Source organism: Nothoprocta perdicaria, unplaced genomic scaffold (assembly GCF_003342845.1).
Source record: "Nothoprocta perdicaria isolate Ctin4 unplaced genomic scaffold, notPer1 scaffold_83, whole genome shotgun sequence".
Taxonomy (NCBI): Eukaryota; Metazoa; Chordata; class Aves; order Tinamiformes; family Tinamidae; genus Nothoprocta; species Nothoprocta perdicaria.
Window position 1 is genome coordinate 437,617 of NW_020456121.1, and position 19,212 is coordinate 456,828.

At 39.7% G+C, this 19,212-nt stretch overlaps 1 protein-coding gene across 1 annotated transcript in view; it reads left to right on the forward strand.

The window, feature by feature from the left end:
• The window catches only part of NCKAP1 (NCK associated protein 1), a 48,099-nt gene that overhangs the window by 3,847 nt on the left and 25,040 nt on the right, over positions 1–19,212 (forward strand). The window contains exons 4-13 of the mRNA XM_026052056.1: positions 403–820; positions 997–1,095; positions 7,252–7,269; positions 8,416–8,526; positions 15,632–15,724; positions 15,919–15,975; positions 16,736–16,878; positions 16,954–17,044; positions 17,807–17,944; positions 18,714–18,762. Of these exons, the coding sequence (XP_025907841.1) occupies positions 403–820; positions 997–1,095; positions 7,252–7,269; positions 8,416–8,526; positions 15,632–15,724; positions 15,919–15,975; positions 16,736–16,878; positions 16,954–17,044; positions 17,807–17,944; positions 18,714–18,762 (1,217 nt within the window). The remainder of the gene's footprint in view (positions 1–402; positions 821–996; positions 1,096–7,251; positions 7,270–8,415; positions 8,527–15,631; positions 15,725–15,918; positions 15,976–16,735; positions 16,879–16,953; positions 17,045–17,806; positions 17,945–18,713; positions 18,763–19,212) is intronic.

Here is a 19,212-nt window from a genome sequence, read left to right on the forward strand (position 1 = left end):
CGGCCCCGCGCTCGGCCGCGCTCCGGAGCCGCCGCGGCCCCACGGGCGGCAGGCCGGGGTCTGGCCCCGCGTCTGGGCAAGCGGCTCCCGGAACAGAGCGGGGCAGCGGGTGCCTGGTGTCGAGTTGAGGCTCGCGCCTAGAGAGGAGCAGGGACTGGGGGCAGCCAGGGGCTCCGTCCATCTCTCCTGGGGTGCCGCYGGCTCCCGGGAGGGAAATGGCTGTGGCGCTCGGAAGCGACTGCGGCAGCCGGTATGGATCCGGAGCAGTGCAGGGAGCTGCCCTCAGAGACGGACATCAGGCTCCTTTAGCTGGCAGTTCTGCGTGTGGGAAACTTTCTCAGTGTAATAACTACAGCAATATAAACAGACTTTTAAAGCAAAAGGGAAATTCTTTATTTATAGGGAAAATGACTTCAAAACTGTGAGAAAGCYGCTTGTAGATGCAGTTGTTATGGTCTTGGAGAGAGATATGAGCYGCACAAGAGTGTGGTTTAATCGTGCCCAAGCTCGATCCTCTGTCATCAAAACTGTGGGCTTGGCAGAGGGAGATGCGGGAGGTGGGAGAGACTCGGGAATTAGGCGCCCTTGCTTGACAAACTGTGCCTTGAAAGTCTCAGGTGTGGAGCATGTCCTGATTGGAATCAGGGCATCCCGGCAGGGGACGTCCCTGACGTTCAGGGGGTCACTTGCATTGGCAGCATCCTCAGCCCCCCGTCCACGCGGCAGCTTGTGCCAGCGCTGCCCCCGGTGCCACCAGCGCGGGGGACGCAGGAGCCACCGCCGAGCAGCCCAGAGACCCCTGCAGAGGTTCTTAAGCTGGGTAAACACTGCCCAGCTGTGTCCCTAGGTTGAATGGAGAGCCCCAGAACCCTTGTGCCTGCCTTCCTGTTTCTGGCCGTAGAGCCCCGTTCGGAAAGGCCTCGGAGCGGCTTCTGCTCCGTCGCCTTCTAGGGGCACTTTCTCTTTTCGCTCCCCCTCTGCGCCTTTGCCCCCCAGTTGGTTCCGAACCTGCTGTCCAGTTCCCAGCTTGCTTCTCCACAGCTTTCAGTGGACAACAATAACCGAAACTCACAATACCAGAGACAACCAGATGTGGTATTGTGGTATTGCGGTTAAGGGAAATGGTTACATTATTTTTTTTAAAGAGGAAGTGAAAGGTGAAGTATGTATAACTGTGTTACAGATTTCTGCAGATTTACTTTCTAGGAAGTAGAGATTTTTAAAGGATTGGAAATTTTCTTACCCGTTGAAGGTGCTATATGAGCACTGCATACTGCCTAAGGAATTATAGAAGTTGTGTAAAGCAATTGGAAACCTGACATTTGTACTTGATCATCCCATGTAAATTTCAGCTTTGCTGTTGTTGAGCTTATAGCTGTTAATTGCTCGTGCAAGGCAAAATTAACATTTAGGATTAGCATTGACCTGCATGGAGAGTTGTAAAAATTAATGTGTTTAGTAATGATTTATTTATTATTTTGTATTCATTACTATGTTATTAATAATTATTATTATTGAAGAATATGCAACTGTGTAGGCTCTGCTTAAACCTGGTAGTACTATCAAAGAAATACCAATAAATGTTTACAAATGGTGGCAAAGAAGTCATCTTTTCTGTGGGCATTTTCTTGTGGCTTATAGAGCCTTTGGAAACCAGGAAGTGAGATTCCCCATTGAAGTACTTGGAGTCTAGAGGTGGCAGATCTGGAAAGCGTAATTTTGCTGAGTGTTGGAGCAGTGTTACTGTCAGCAGGGCTGTTAAAGAGTAAAAGTAACGTYTTCCTGATGCTTACAACTCTAAGGGTCACATAGCTGAAATAAAGGAATCTTAATAAACTGGATTAGATGTGATTTGTGTATCTGAACTGAAATTCTAGGTAAAGAACAAAGAACAAAAATATTTGAAGCCATTGCAAATTTGATATGAAGTCATGATTTAAAATCATTTATCGGGTGATTAATTGCCAGATAGTGTTCTGCACATCCAAAGTGTAAATGAGAGCACTGGCTTTTTACCTGTATTGAGGATCCTGCCTGTGTAATGAGCGCTTGTTGTATTTATTTCCTCTTCTGCAGCAGTTGCAAGTGCGTGTGCTTGCTGAAGGAGCAGCAGCAAACGCATCGGGAGAGCTGTGTCGAGTTCTCATTGCTGAACTCGACCAGATTAGCTAAAATGGAATAGAAAGGGAACCCTGCCCTTTCCATCCTTTTACGCTGGATTAGTACAAAGAAAAGTAATCTGAAAGGGTCAAGAACTGGGCAGGAAGGGATTTCCCAAAGTCTGAACGTTGCTGGGGACCCTGACCCRAAGTTCCCCTTTTAGGTGCCGTGAAGCAGGTGGTCAGGGCTGCGGCAGGAGGAGCCCCAGGAGGCTTCACGTGACTGGCAGAACACGACGAAATTTCTCATTGCCAGGGAAAGTTTTGGAAGGGAGTAATATGGGATCATCCTTCTGACTCTGGTCTCGGTGTTGGAGCACAGACTTGTGACCTTAGAGGGGAAGCTCACAGCTCATCTCTCTGGAGTTGTAGGGTTGGTAGTGGGAGCCACAAATCCTGTTGTCAGATCATCAGGAAGCGCCCTAGGGTGGGACAATGTTGTTTTTACTGACTGATAAGTGCTAGTAGTTCCTTAAAAACGTTAAGATAGAAAGTCTTACTATTTCACTACGGAATCAAGGTAATACATTTTTTTAAATCCAGTGATATCTGTTCAAATATATATATATATGTATATATATATATATATATATATATATATAAAAATCCAGATGGACTCACTCTTCTGCATCAGGTAGAGACACCTACAATCTTGCATTGCTTACAAATATGGGGAATGTATGGTTTTCCCCTTCTCTCTGTTTTTCTTTGGATTTCAGCTACCCTATATTTAATTAGTGGAACCAAGCAGTTGTTCAAGCAGGTGCTACAGACACAAATGGACACTATGAGTTTACTACACAGAGACTTGACACATAGTGTTGAATAGCGTCAAATCAAGCACATTTCTTTTTGTCGAGGTCGCTCACTAACATACATAACTTAGCAGGTCCTTTTAAACCTGGCCCTTTCTGACGTGACCTCACCCAATTGTTTACTTGAACAATCCAAGGAAATATGGTTTAGGGGAAATCAGAAGAATGAAAGCAGATGAGTAACCATATTAGGGAATGGTTTCCCAGATCCTGCTGTGAGACAGGGTCTCGTTGGAGTGTCCTTTGCTCTGGTTCCTTTCAGTCTTTGCCCTGGCATTGCRGATGGCGAATGCCGGGGCTTGACTAGATCCGTAGCTGCAGAGGATCCTGTCTGGGAGGAGCTGCAGGGATGTTGAAGAACACAGAATTAATTCTGAGCTTAGCAAATTGGAGATGTGTCCTAAAAAAAATTGGAGCTAGCTGAGCAAGTATGACTGTACTTTGTGCTTTTTTAGCATGTGAAGTACGGGATTAGGAGTAAAGAGATACCAAGTCTGCAAAAGATAGTTGGAAAATAGTTTCTTAAGGTCCTTTCTAGCCTTGTTTCTTCTAATTTCATATGTTTACATTTTAATGTCTTGGTTATTCAGGTAGAGATACCCTAGGAATTAAAATAAAATATATACTTTGGACTTTGGATATTCTGGTGAACAAATGAGGAGAGGGAGACCTCATGCTTAAGTCTAGGAAATATTGGGCGTGTTTTTAGCACTTTTGATGTTCAATTAAAATGAAATTTGAAAAATTGAAAATCGAATTAACATGAAAGTGCATCTTTCAAACACGTGAAACTTTATACTTGAAGTGGTGAAATTGATAGCAGGTTTGAGTCTTATTTTCATAAGTCCAAACCCCCATAAAGATTGTCCAGAAATTAATTAACTAGAGACCTTCAATCTGTATTACAGCATGGTCACTGTCAGACCATAAGAACAATATAGTTGTAATTAAACTATTAGCATAGTTTAGATACAAAAATATGCAATGGGTCTACTTTCTGTAAAAGCACCCAAAAATGGAATTGCAGGCACTGTTATAGTAACTTAGTTGTTCTAAGTAAGGCCTTGTAGTAGTTGAATCTGGTTGGGAGAGCTGTTAGGTTTAAGCCCTCACCAATATTGAACTGTAATAATTTGCCCGTGTGTGGTAGGCGGCTGCTTGCAGCAGCTTGCCGGAGCTGTTAGAAGGACAAGGCTTCATTCATAAAGCTTTTCTGGGACAAGCCTGTTATTAATAAACTGAGGCTTCCACCTGACCTAAAATACAGCAAGAATGTTAGAGGTTTTATCGTACCTGGCAGGTCTCACCAGAGACGCTGAGATAAGCACCACGTGCAAAAGGGCTTCCTTATGCGTTTCCCTTTTGGAGCAGCTCTTGCTTTATGCGCCTCTCTGACCTTCTCGATGCTTTTGCCTCCTTCAAAATCAGATATTGCCACTTGGCACTATTTGATATTAATTTCAATAGTTCTATATAATACTATTCTCATTACTATGAAATGCATGACAGAAATGAAGGGTAAATAAAATGCTTTGCTCCAGAAATCTAGAGTTAATCATGAACCTGTCATGTGCATGATTCTTTGCTATGTATTACTTGGTTTAATTTATTGGCTGCTCAACCTCATCCAGGCATTCAGATTGGTTATGGATGCATTTTAGGATAAAGTTTTTATAAACAACTGTTATAAAAGAAGAGCATTTCTGCTGTGCATGCCCTTGTGTGTCAAGAGAATCTGCTGTAGTGAACAGTAAAGGTACAGGAGTGTGGGGGTTTAAACGGTAGATTTTTTTGTTGTTGTTGTATTTCTCTTTGCTTAAAATGACTGTCTCAAAACAAATCCATGGCTTTCATTGAAGTTCTGTCTGTTTGCTAGTTACATTCATGCTATTCTTGGATTCTTGGTGCAAATTCTTTCATAAATGGAATTTGAGAAGATGAGGGAATTCATGAACGAAGATGATTTCACCATGCACAGTCACAGCGTGACGGGATTTTGCTCACTAACCCCCGAAGTGCTCCGCTAAATCACTGGAGTGTTTTATCTCCAGTCCACAGTCATAGTAAAGTTTGCTTAAAGTAATAAAACTATGTTAAATGCCTCATCTACTTYGGGATTGTTTGGAGATGCAGAAAGTTTGGGGGGGATAAAAATACGAGAATATTGCTGTAAATGAAAKCTTTCTGTGGGCATTTGCTCTGCTTGGGCAACAGTTACTGCCAGTCGTTCGGTGCAGGCTGGGCTCAGCCCGGGAAGAAGGGCCGGGAAGCTCAGGGACAGGCAGCAGCCCGTGCAAAAGGCCAGGGTGCAGTTAAGGTTTCTGGTTGGAAGTTTGGACCCTGTATACACTGTGTGCTGGCTGCTGGTCCTRCTGGCTCTCAGCAGCGATGGCAGCTGGACATCAACTCTCTTGTTCAGTCCCATTGACTGAATAGGCACAGTAATTCTGCTGATGGATGTTTTACAGTCTCATCCAACATACTGGAGCCTCGAGGAAGAATAAAAATATTTCTTGAAAAGACTGACATGCATTTTAAATCAAAGCAATATTTTTCTTAGTAAATTATTCCTTACTTGTTTACATAAATCCTATGGTCTGAAAGAAAATAGAAATTTTGAATGAGTAATTTCTTAGCTATAGAAATCACTTTGCACTTGCTAGAGTTGGCTGGAGTGTGTCAGATCAAGAAGAATATATTTAATTTCAGTTGAGCGCTTCCCATTCTGAACTGCTGTGGAAAGAAATGCTTTGTAACAATAAAAATGCAGTTTATATATAGTCCGTGGTTTTGGTTTTTGGGTTTCTTTTTTTCCAAAAGAAAATTAAATCTTGGTTTTGACAGTGGGAGCTCTGCGTTGTCTGCCCTGCCGCGGAGAGGTGCCTTCACAGGGACCATTCAGGGCCCGAGCAGCTGGATTCCCCTGGTGCACGGGGCTATTCCAGCAATGTCACACTTGTAGGGACGTCTTTATTTCTTCATCTTATTTATTCATAGTTCAGAAATCCATAGTCATATTTCTTTTTTTAAGAAGGTTGTTGCAGCCCACTTAGGTGGATATGTATGGATGGTATTTATTATAAATTGGAATTAGCTCCCTGTGAGAACCATGTAAYTGTTTGTTCTTGGCTGTCTGTTTCAGCAAGAAAAAAAGCTGCCTAAAAGAGCTTGGGCAGAACATAATTTTAAGTGTAGAAAGCTTCTGACAGAGCTGCTTTATAGGAGGATAAGTATTTGTTTCAAAAAATAAGAGTATGCGGCAGTAGTGTTTGAATTCAGGCTGACAGACTGAAGAAGTCAGTGGTGGCAAATTGAGAGTCTCCTGTCCCGTACRAGAGCGACCATACTGGAACTGAGTGGATCGAAAATGCACGTTGTCTGTCRGGCTCTTTTTGTAGTTTGTGGTCCTTCTTTGAGTGGAGAAATCTGTGTACTGTATGGTAAAGAGAACAAAACCATCTGAGTTCTGACAAGCTCATGATTTGTATTTAATTAAAAAAATGTCAAAATGAAACATGAATTCATTATTTTTTCAAATAACTGTTTACTGTGTTATTTTTACTTTTGAAACCGTGCAGAGGCTTTGAAGTGTGTATAGAACAGACCTTCTGTGGCCTGGGCTTTTGTTACAAGGGCATCAAAGCGAATTCTCATGGGCGGTGCCGATGCTGCTGACTTGTTTTGATTATAAATTCCTCGAAAGTGTTTTAGATATGGTATTTTAATAAAAATTAGCATTTGTTGTGGGGGAAAATAGAGCAGAGTTTAGAGTTTGGGCGTGAGAGTGGTACGTCAGGATGTGCCGCGATGGTCGCGGCTGAGCTGCTGGCAGGACTTGGGGAAACTTGCAATAATGACTGTTCTGTTTTGTTTTGCTCTTTCTTGGCTACCGTTTCTTTTTCAGGTATGTAAAACTGCACTGAGTGTTCCTCCTTCTTCTTTTCCCCCCTGTAGATGCATGTGGTTGTTGTTGTTAACTCCTTTTCTCTCCCTGCCTGACCTCAGTTTGGAAATACTGTAAGAAGTGACATGTTGCAACGTATGCTCASAGCCTTGCACAGCAGTAAAAGTCTAATGCAAAATGTCCAATTGCTTCAGTATTAGAATAATGACTATCAAGTAGAGAGCGTGCTCTGTATAGCAATAGATGGTCATCGTCTTTTCTTGGATGTGTAGATAATAGTATATTAGTTCACTTAAATGTAACGAATTTTAGAATTTAAGAGTCTATTGTTTATATGTAATTTTTCTCTCTTTTTATTACAATGCTTTCCCAGCAAGGACAAGTTTGGAAGGTTTGCAAAGCTTTTCACCTTCCCTTTGCCCGCTTGCCCGCTTTCAGAATCAGCCTCATGTTCCATGACTTCTGTCTCTGCAATCTACAACTCGGTCATAGAAATCAATGTGGAGAAGTTGAAATGAGCTGTCATTGCAGTTTACTGTGTTGYGTAGGAAAACACGTCGCATGTAACTTAGTTTTGCATGAGAAACAAAACGTCTTTTCAAATGAGGGCCTTAAAGCTCAACAGGTCTTTGAAAGAAAGTACAATTTGAGCACAAATTCTGACGTGTAAATAGCACTGCTTTAATTATGTTTCTCACAGCTAAGCCCTCTCACGTGGCTCGTTCCCAGAGATGGGAAGTAGTAGTTTGTGTCGCACAGTGTGCACTTGAGTTCACCAAAGGGGAGGCTTCTTCGGTTCGTCCACAGAACCTGTTGCTCTCAAGTGACTTTAAAGACTAAAACTTGACGCTTTTGTTGGAATGAAAATGTGGTGACACTTCTTGGAAGCTGCTTTAAAGCACAGCTTGTCCTGCTGGAGGAGGAAAGGAAATGAGTAAATGTGGAGTGGATTTGAATATGATCCTCATTTAAGGGAAGGTGGCACTTGAGTCAAGTACTGGCAGTGGAATGGAAAGCTGTCTTGCAGTTAACACTTTAACGAAAGCTTAAAAACAGATACACGCAGGTAGGATTTTTAACTTTTTGTCACAAAAGATAGCTGAATCCCTTAATGTGCCCAGTACTGTCCTCTACAGATGAAATGATTGAATTTTCTAACAGTTTATCGACTGCCGATGAATTACCACCCTACCTCAAACCAGGAAGAGCAGTAAAAAGAAAACCGCTTTTTGTGCTGTGGTTGTTTTTGTTGTTTTATTTTGTTTTTCTTTTAGGATTGAGTCCCCTTCCCCACTGCTGTTCTGCACTAACTGCTTTGATACTTCCATGCATCTTTTTCAGTAGAAGAGCATCTCTGTACTGTCTCCCATTGCATATCTCAGCTGTGACAGTCCCTGCACTTTGCTTACTCATTTTTATCACGTGCTCACTATAAACAGAAAAGAATCTTTCTAGTTTGTCTTCAGATTTGCAAACATTGCTTAGCTTTGGATGTATGGTTTTGTTTTTACTTCATTTTCATTGTATTTTTTTATAGGCATGCGGRGACCCTAAAGCCAAACCATCCTATCTTATTGACAAAAACCTGGAATCTGCTGTCAAATTCATAGTCAGGAAGTTTCCAGCAGTAGAAACACGCAACAACAATGTAAGTAACTGGGTGGCTGTGCAAATGCTGGGTTTTTCAGTAGCCTTGAATGTTTGCCACTCAATCTGTGACACTTCATGGTCTTGTGACGCATGTGATGCTGGCAAGTGCAGTTAGAAAGCCCACCAGGTGTCGAGTCAAATGTCTGGCAATGACCCTGRAGAGAGAAGAATATTAATAATAGACTACATTTCATTTTTTTGGGGAGGAGAATGTTTTTTGGTTTTATATTTAGGTAGCATTTGATTTTAAAGAACTTTCAACCAAGAGGCTGTGGGCAAAAATTTAAATTCACTTCATTCCTTGCTTGGATGGCTGAAATTCCTTGCTGACCGGGTGGATCGTGGAAGATGGGTGTTGCCTGACTTTAGTAAGAAGTGTCAGGCAGATCAGTAAAGGCCAACTGCCTGCAAAAACTGCAACGTGTTTGTGCCGCACGGGTCTCCCTGCTTTTGGGGGCAGCCCTATGGGAATAAAATATGCGTTAATATCTTGTAAAGTGCAAAATATGGAAGGAAATATAGTTGTTCCCCCTACACATGTAGTGAGGTCAGTTGCAACAGAAAATCATGCTTGACSCTTTTAACAGAGCCAATTTTGTTGAATTTGACTTTTTAGCCTTTTGGAGGTAAAGATTACAGGTGTGTTTTTTGGGAGGAGGTGATGCCCTTCAAATTGAAAAGTAAAGGGAAAGATTTTATTTTTTTTAACCTGCTTATATTTCTTTCCAAAGGTGGAAGGTGGAGGTAGGTAATGGGATTTGAATGTTCCCTGCATGCAAATACTTGCATGTATGCTCGAGAGGTTTAGGCTTGCTTTTAGCTTTCTGGTTTCTGCAGATATTAATTTTAACAGCAATARTAAATAATTTCTTTTATAAGATTTTCCAGAGTTCCTATATCATAACTGTTTTGTGCATTATCGAAGTTATAAAGGAAATCGCTTTAGTATAAACGTCTGTTCTAATTTTCAAGCTTGTTCATGTTTTGTGTTACTTAATATTGCTTATCTTTGAACTTGATTGCATTGGTAACAAATATGACAAGTTCTTTATCAAATTTACCTAACAGGTAAATGCTTTAAACCCTGCTTGCTCAAGGCTTCTATTGTCAAAACTTCCATAGCAGAGCTTGTATTAAAAATAAACAGTTATTATCAACACAAGAACATATTTAATGGCATTACATATATGCTGTAAACATCTTCATGTTAACAACTGTGTGTTAGGAAYGTTATTAGTAGCAGATACAGAGGGATTTTGTGCTGTGCCGCTTGTGGAAATCGCTGAACGCGAGCTGAACTGCTTTGACAATCAGTTTCTAAAATAGGGCACAGTCACAGCGCTTCATCTTTGCCATGTGTTTGTTTACTATGAGCAGCCAGACCTGTGTTATGAAGTTATCGAAAATCTGCCCTCTGTACCCACAGGCTTAGTTCAGAGTTTAGCATTTGCAGTTCTAGGAATAGGCTGGTTCTCCTTCCACGCGGTGGTCCCAGAGCAGCGGGCAAGGTGCTTGTCTACAGGAAGACCTTTGTGAATAATTTCTGCCTGTGTTACACACTATTTTCCCAAAGAAACTTGTACCACAAGCAGCTACCTAATGAGGCAGAAGRCAAGTGAGACTGCAGAGAAAGCTTTGTTCTGCTGCAAGACAAACCCTTGCTCCTRAAGCTTGGCTTGGCAGGAAGATCTAACACGGGAGCAGTTGGGAAGAGGCCGAGTTCCCCTCCTTGCTCCACCTCTGTCTCCCTCCTGCTGCCAGATAAGCACCCAGGCTCCTCACAGCAGTGGGACACCCTGGTACATTTCCTCAGCAGGGGAAACATGGTCAGAGATTTAAAGGGACAAGTAGCTTTTCTGGAACATAGAAACATCAATTAACAAACATGCAGAGCATCGKTAAAGCAGCAGTTACAGAGAAATTGCAACCTCTGTCCCTCCTGGTAAGGGCAATTCCAGGAGAGTCTTTCAGGATGTTTTGGTTTCGTACCTGCAAGTGCAGTGGATTGCCATTGCTTGGCATCATGCATCCACATGTTTAGTGGAAAAGTCTCAAAACAAGTAATTTTGCTTTCAGTTAAGGACCAGTTTATGTTTCCTTTTGGATTTTATGACCTACTTAAGCCTATTTTGTTTTTTTCCTGCACCATCACTTCAACTGTTTTCTGCACTGAAGATTTATAATAAGCTCAACAGTCTCKCCGATAATTAAATGGGTGCCTCATTTTGAAAAGTCTGCCATTTTAATCTCTTGAAACAAGTGAATCTGTTGCATTTTGCTCTTTTTAACTGTTACATTTTTATTTAGAAAAAAATATGGMTTCTGGGTCTGTTCCTTCTTCCATGTTGGGCGTGCTGAGTCAGCCCAGAGCRATGCCTCGCAATCACGGATTTTCAGTATTTTAGTGAATGCTGCTGAGCAGCTCAAATGGAGGACGAGTCCTCTGAATGGGGAAGTGAGCTACACTGAAGCAGATTAATTTTTACGTGTGTTTTTAGGACTCATCCTCTCACAAGGTGCACAGGCACCATCCCGCTCCAGAGCATACCAACCTCCAACACTGTAGCAGGACCCAGAAATAACTTTTTCTAATGCTTTTGTAAAGCCAGAATAAAGTCTTTTATCGTGGGGAACTGGAGATGGCAGAAGAAGCTGTAGGTTTTTGGTAGGTTGTGTGTAGGATATGAATAATCTGCTGCCTTCACAGATAAAGCGCTATATTTGTGTAACAGAACCAGTATCCTCTCTGCTTTCCCAAAGAGCGCATATGGAAAGTAGTGAGATTTGCTACATTCTTTCTTCAGCATATGTTATTTTTTGCTCTGATTGATCTTAAGTAATTTTTCTGTAGAAAAGACTTTGTGTTTTGAAATATCTCCTAGAGAAGTTGAGACTTAGTCATTAGCAAGCAGACTAAGAAAAGGTTCCTCAGTGAGAGAAATAGCCCTGTTTTCCAGCTGTTACTAATCTTGATATTTTAACGGTTGCTTTTCAGCAGGGTCGTATCTCTTGCCTTGTGTTTTGCTCTGACTGCACGTTCGGGCTCTTGGGGGGCAGGATTTGGGGTGTTTTCCTGATCTGGCTGTACCCTTTGTCCGCTGTGTCCCCAATGGGACCAGCCAGGAGGGATTCCCAGCAGGAAGGGTGTTCTCGGCCTGCCTGGCGAGGTAGGGGCCGTGGCGTAGGGGACTTGCGGGACCTGAAAGCTCTGAAGCTCTAGCTGCACCATAGATTGGTCTCTCTGTATTTATTATTCATTCATCTCTTTCTGCAGAAAATATTGGTGATAATTCAACAGCAAAGATGTACTGTTTTTCTACCAATGAACAAGTAACAGCTCCAATGCTTAGAAATACTGGATAAGTGAGCAAAATGGAAGCTACCAGTGCAGTATTCATCCTTATGTTGTTTTGCACTCTTGTAACAGTTAACGATTYGCTGGACCCATTTTTAACAACAGATAAAAATTAAGTTTTCTGTGTATATATATCTTATAACATTTTCTTTGTGAGTACTTCTGGTGTTTTGCTTTTAGACCTCCATATATGTGTGTGTGTTAGGGGGGTTGTTGCATATTGTCCCTCCGCAGCTTCCCTGGGGTGACCGTGSTGCCCAAGGAGCATTATATAAACAGCATTGATTTTAATTTCTGTGGCAGGTGATTCTGACTTTTACTTCTTAAAACCTCTAATAAATACCAATAGTCATTTGCTCTTCTTACATTCCCTCCCTCATATTTACCATCTATTCCTAGACCAAGAAATAAGGCATTAGTTTAAACACAATTAATATCAGTCAAATATATATGATAAAATCATTACAGTACTACAGTGATTCTCTTCTTTTTTTCCTAAAAAAACCCTCTAAACAACCATTTCTAGTTGTCTTGTATTTCTCATCATATCTCTTCTTCATACTAAATTCACATTTATTAACATTATTAATATACTTGTGTCTTGGCATGATTGAACAGGACAATTATCACAGAATCATGGTCAAAAAAGTTTCAATCAGTCTGTCTTGCAGTTTGCAAATGGTTGATATTTTGAGTAACAAATTATTTCATTTTTTCCTGATCTTGCCATCAGACTTGAACCTTAAGCTTCCTATAAAGTATGCGATTTTGTAAGCCAACCTTGTTCAGCAAAAACAAGATCTTCAAGTATTACTTAAGTATAAATAAAATACTTCTATGTTAAGTATAAATAAAATACTTCTATGTTAAACTAATCAACACAGCATGATTATCTCTAGTTAAACAAATATTTTATTGATAGTAATAATTTGAATGTTTCTTATTTCTTCAGCTCGTATGTATTTTTTACTCAATACTGGAAGCAAAGATGTTTGCAGCTAAGTGAGCGTTACAGACTAAGGCAAATCACCTCAAACGTAACACAGAACGAGATAGCCCTGGGTATTTCTAAACAGCTGTTATGAAATTAGTAATGGAAAGTTTTGTTGCAGTGGGTGTGGAGAGAGCTACACCCGCATTCCCAAGTGTTAAAAATGCAGACAAACGCCCAGGACGCCACATGCTGTAAGCTGTGCTTTTAGTTACTGCTCTTCAGTCAGTGTTGTATGAATTAAACTATTCACAGGGTACTGATGTAGCAATGAGTACAGTTGGTAGATTGTTTTTACTTCAGTTTTAAAAATTTAAATAGAAATTTGCTGATACTCTTGACCCTCAGAGTCCAAAGTATGATAAACCTAACTGTGCAAGGCATCATTTCAGTGTATTTCAGGGAATATAGGCAGCTAGTTAGTGGTACACAGCAGAGGTTTGTTAAAGCTTGGCTCCGGGATGAATACCTCCCTGTATTCTTCGCCTAAATGTGCAGCTTCATGGAATCTCCGAAAATAAGTATTTCTTTTGCAAGAGTAGTTTCCAGCACCATCTCCTCTCTTGCTGCATCTCCACTTTGGAGCAGCCAAGTCTCGCACAAGCAAGGACTCTGTTGCTGGTTGTTACTGATGCCCAGCATAGGTGCTCAGATACAAACCCTGAGACCTTCATAGTCTCAATTTTCATTGCATCTTGCTTAGTCCTGGTTGGGATTGCAGTAGGAAAAAGAGTGTTTAGGCACAGATGTGGATGTAACCTCTCTTATTTCCTTGGTCTCTCTGCATTAGAGTCAATATTGACTTAAAGAATTTAGTATTTGTCACGCTGTGCAACATACAAGCTTCTCTGAAGAGATATTCCCCTCCCCACTAAATTCAATTGTTTCCATCCTATTTTCAAAGCTACCTGACCTCCTCTGTACTGCAGAAGTGAAAGTGCAACTTGGGATTCAGCCTAGCAATCAGTTTCTTCTTTCTGAGCAGTATAGAGTCAGAATGAAGAACGAAACCAGCTCTCCTAGATGCTGAGCATCTAGGAGGATTTGAGCAGAACCCCAACTTCCCTGTTAGATGTCTGGAACTGGGCAGACCTGTGTGAGCTGCAGGCGCAGAATGAGCTGCTTTTGGATGGGTTGGTCTCTGGACAGGTTCATGGTTTAATGTTTGGGGAAGCTTAGTGAGAGCTCCTGGGCTTCTGTTTGAAAATTGATTTTTGTGCTGTACTAGTTTAAGTGAAAATATCCATCTCCTAGATTTAGATGTGTTAGATTTTTTTAGGAGAAATCACCAAATGAATGCATTTACTTGCCCCTGCTTTTTGTCTAAAATCCAAGTTAATGATTAYGTGAAGAAACTAAAATAAGGAGTAAGGCGAGCATATAGACCTCCAAGGCTAAATCCCTTGCAGTGGTATAAGAGTAGGTATGAGTGTTTGATAATGTTGTCATTTTTTATAATGTTTCTCATGTCATTCAGATTGCCTCATAAATGTGTATGTCCCTTGACTCTATGGGAAATCTTGAGGGTAAAGATCAGAAGCACTTAATAAAATTTCGGGGGAAAAAAAGGCAAAACACATCTGAACTGTATATGGCATGTGGTAGCTCTGTAGTTGATTTGCTCCTGTGAGTTGAGTGCTGTACAACACAGAGTACAGCTTTACGGAGAGAGGGACAAAGCAGAATATTCGCTTCTAATGTCTACAAATCCGACCAAACTGTTTTGAAACTATTTAATCCTTACCTGCATTTGATCACTCCTGCAGAGAGAGAAAATCCTGTTTAACTTGACCCATCTTCAAATGAAAATCTTCAAGGCTTTTGGAGAGCAGTTGTTGATATTGAGTGCTGTGACTGCTTTAGTCCTTTCCCACTCAGATATCAGCTGAGAAGCAAACTAGCACCTSACTATTGCCACTTAATAGTTAGATCCTTGTCGTATTTCAAGACTGTAGTAACTAACACTGCTTTTCTTCTGTTTATAATAGTAACTGTTTAAATGAGCTATCTAATTCTTCTAGAAAATTATGAAAAATATGTAAAATAAGAGATTTCAATMTCTGTTTAAAAAAATCCCCACGAGTGATTTTATGCCTTTGTATTCCCATTTGCCTCCTTCATTATATTCACCAGTGTCTAATGCTAGTGTTTTGCTTCTTTTTTGTTTCTTTATTTTGTTGCTTTTGTTTGAATGTATTATTGTGTTGTATGGAACTGGTCAAAGAACCGTTACTGTATTTTATGTTTGTATCTACATTTTATTTTGCATGCTTAACGTGGCTTTGCCTGGATATTCTTTTTGGTAAGTTCAGAATTTAAAAGCACAGTGTTTTTCTGTAGTAGAAACTGTAACCTGCCACCTTCTTTTCTCCCACCTCAAGTACTGTCCTTATTTTTGTCATACCGATTTGTGCTCATGTACTGTTCTGCTTTTGCTAATTACCCATATGATAACAGTGTTCTCCTAACTTCCCATTTTTGTCTCTAGCTGAGCTAAACAATATGACTTGGGTACTAATGTGTACTAATTTGACTTTTATCTTCAAAATATAGTCAGCAGCTATTAAAATGGTCTGTTTTGAGGACTTTGTGTGTATTTGAGACACACAAAACCTCAGTCTTAGAAAGCCATGTTAAGAATTCTTTGCGAAGCAAGCCTGGTGTTAACCTGCACATCACAGGTTTATTTCATTGGTGTAGTCGCCTCCTGATTTCTCATGATCTTCTAAGGACGGTATTTGTGCTTATTTCTTTTAGCAACAGCTTGCTCAGCTGCAGAAAGAAAAATCAGAGATTCTGAAGAACCTGGCGTTATACTACTTCACGTTTGTTGATGTTATGGAATTCAAGGTGAGGTATAGCAAATATTTCAAGTAGTTTTGTGACCTCCTGTCTCTGTCCTTTTATTAATGAAGTACTGCTTCACAATGAAGTAGCTGAAATTGTAGTTCTGTTTAAAGCAAAAGCATAACCTCTGTCTCTAAATGCAGTAAACTGACATGCTTGGATATTTTTAAACAAAAATTGTTCCTTTGTTTTTCAAGGACCATGTTTGTGAGCTGCTGAATACTATTGATGCTTGCCAAGTCTTCTTTGATATTGTAAGTTTTTAGCTTAAGAAGTGAAGCTTCCAAAAATTTTTTGAAAAATATTTGTAACCGTAATTCAACACAGAAAGTTAGAAATACCCGATTGTAGCTTAGTAAACATGATATCTTTAGTCTTAAATGCAAGAGAAAAACTGAATCTTCAGGTCTCTTAACTTTATAAATGGTTTGAAGTAAAAGCTAGGATGTTTTATATAGACTGAATGGGCAGTGGTTACAGTATTGCTATATGTGCTATAATTATATATCCTATATATAGTGTATATATACACTATTACCAAGTATACAGATAACTACAATGCATATAAATATAGTGTATATTTTGGGGGTTTTGCATCTGCAAGTTTACTTTCTCCTGTTTGCTTTCATCTATATGTTTGAGCCGCTTGAGGCTCACAAGATGGAAAAACCTCAGGTCTGTCACCTGGAGGTGTGTAAGGACGTTACTTTTTCTGCTGTGAGAAGAAGCAGTAGAAAAGCAGCTGAAAGTGCTAAGTTTAAAAAAAAAAATCCCTAACACTTTTGCTCACAGTTCATAGGGAGTAGTTGATTGCTTGAAAGTATCAAAGAAAAGCTTTTCTATCAGTCTGCTAATTTGGATAAGACTGTGTGTCTTTGTGCAGTCAGAGCAAAAACAATAGTGAAGATAGTCTACTGTGCTGTTAAAATGTTGAAAATTGGTGAAGAGAGTAAAAGAAGCTTTGGGTTTTATTCTGAAAGTTTCCAATTAAAAGTAATTGTTTCTTTTCTCTAGACTGTAAACTTCGATTTAACAAAGAACTACCTAGATTTGATTATAACCTACACGACTCTAATGATATTGCTATCCCGAATTGAGGAAAGGAAAGCCATCATTGGATTGTATAATTATGCTCATGAAATGACTCATGGAGCAAGGTAAAAAAAACTAAGTTGCCTTTTTGTCTTKAAAGAGTAGCTATATCTGAGTTAACCATTTGTTCCTGCTTTTAGTGACAGGGAATATCCACGACTTGGCCAGATGATTGTGGATTATGAAAATCCTTTGAAGAAAATGATGGAGGAATTTGTACCTCACAGTAAAGTATGTAACTTCTTTTCAATGGCACGTAGTAATCTAAAAGGAGAGAGGTAGAAATACAACAGTAAATATAAAGGGTTTGTTTTGTCAAAGAGCATTAGATGTAATTTTTTKGGGGGATTTCACATTTATAATGGATTATTTCTGTGGGTTTTGATACTCCGTTGAACAACAGAAACCATAGGAATGTAGGAGTGCTGACACCCATTATTAAGGATACATGTTACTAAGGATTTGAAAATTTTAAWATTCAGTTGTAAATCTTCCGATTTGGCTTTGTACCGTGAATTGAAGGAGATGCCTAATGTTGTAGGAAAACATTTTTGCAGCTTTACCATTCTAGTTGAATATGGAAGTTTTGTTTTTCTGTTTTCTTTTTGCGCTTTGGCTAGTCCTTAAGCTGATGATCTTGGAGAGCTGTTGTTTTGCCACTGCCTTTTTAATATTTTCTATACTCAAAGGTCGACTCATTTAGCTTTGCTAGGTTAAGTGGCCAACTTCCTTTAGCATTTCTCTACAAATGGTTTTAAGYTTGTGTTTGTTTACAACTCTGCATTCTCCCCAGTTTGCCTACATTTTTCTTAAAATGTAGGACAAAAGCTATATTATATTTGCATGGTCCTCCCAGGRCCTAATACAATTAAACAGATAACCACAAAAGTGGTCTTAGTGGTTTCCTTGACAAAAAAATCAGTGGAAGATGACTTTAGAGCAGTGTTGTTGAGCCCTGAGGACATCAAGACTAATCATTACTCTTCTCTCCAGTCCCTCTCAGATGCCCTGATTTCACTCCAGATGGTCTATCCTCGAAGAAACCTCTCAGCTGACCAGTGGAGAAACGCACAACTGCTGAGCCTCATCAGCGCGCCCAGCACAATGCTTAACCCTGCACAGTCTGACACAGTACGGCCTGCTGATTGGGGTTATACAGTAACATTAAACAGGATTTTCTGTAAAACAACATGGAAAACAATGTTTTTCTCCCTCTATCGAGGTTTTCTAATCGTTGCCTGGCTTTTATTTGGAGAAGTAAATAACTTGGTTGGGAAAACCTGGCAACAGTTGAGTAGAGGAGAAGCTTCCATTGCATTAGCTTGTGGCCTCGTTTCCAGTTTTTGATAATCACAAGGTGTAGAGAATTGGCTATTACAGTGTACAAGGAAATAGTCTTGTGTAGCATTACACAAGACTTTGTGTAATGCTTTGTGGTCTTACATTACACAAGACTTTGTGGTCTAATGGCCTGAAACTCAGAAATGATACTTTCTTGAAAAATTATTATTGTTTGCACTTGTTGCCTCAGTTGTAATATCCATGAGTGTCATTTGGTAAAAGCTAAGGAGTTAGCAGGTGTCAGATTGTGTTTAGTCTCTGATTTTTTTTTTTTTTTCTGAAAGTATTAATTTGGCAACATTAGATGAAATGCATTCTGAAACATTCTTAAATGCATCATTTGAGACTAAAATTGTCAAAAATTCTTTATCCTTTCTTCAAGATGTTAGAGGATGTGGAAGTTCAAATGGATGAAATAGTCCCTTGTTAGCAGACATTAGCAGTCTTGCATGATTTGTGAAAATGGAAGAGCTTTCTTAGCTTGTTTTAAGAAGAACTTCAATGAAATGTATTATCTGTAGATAATCAGCTTACTACAACTCATGTATTTTCTAAACAGATGCCATGTGAATACCTCTCTCTGGATGCAATGGAAAAATGGATCATTTGTGAGTAAAATCTTCTGAAATATTGAAATAATTCTGGGCTGTGCTACTTTTAAAAAGTGTTTGGGTTTTTTTTTTTTTTTTTTGAGTTTGCTTTAATATGCACTATAGAAAAGTTATCTTCAGACAGATTCTAGTCATCTTGTTTAAACCAAATCTGTAGGAACTGTGCTTTTACATGCATGGAAGTTAGAATTTAGCATATGTTGGAAAAGAGTTTGTCATCAGTTTGTTTTAGACTATAGAAATTTTGACTATAGAAATTTTAGTGAATCAGCTGAAAACAGCTGAGCAGTGTGAGTACTAAGTTTTTAGTACTACAAAGGCACTGGTCCCTCCTCTAAAAGAATATGTATTGCAGGGTATTTTTCTATCTGTGTAAAACTCTAGTATATGTTAAAATTTACAATRCATTTATCAATAAAATAATTGAAGCATTTAAGAGAAAATGTG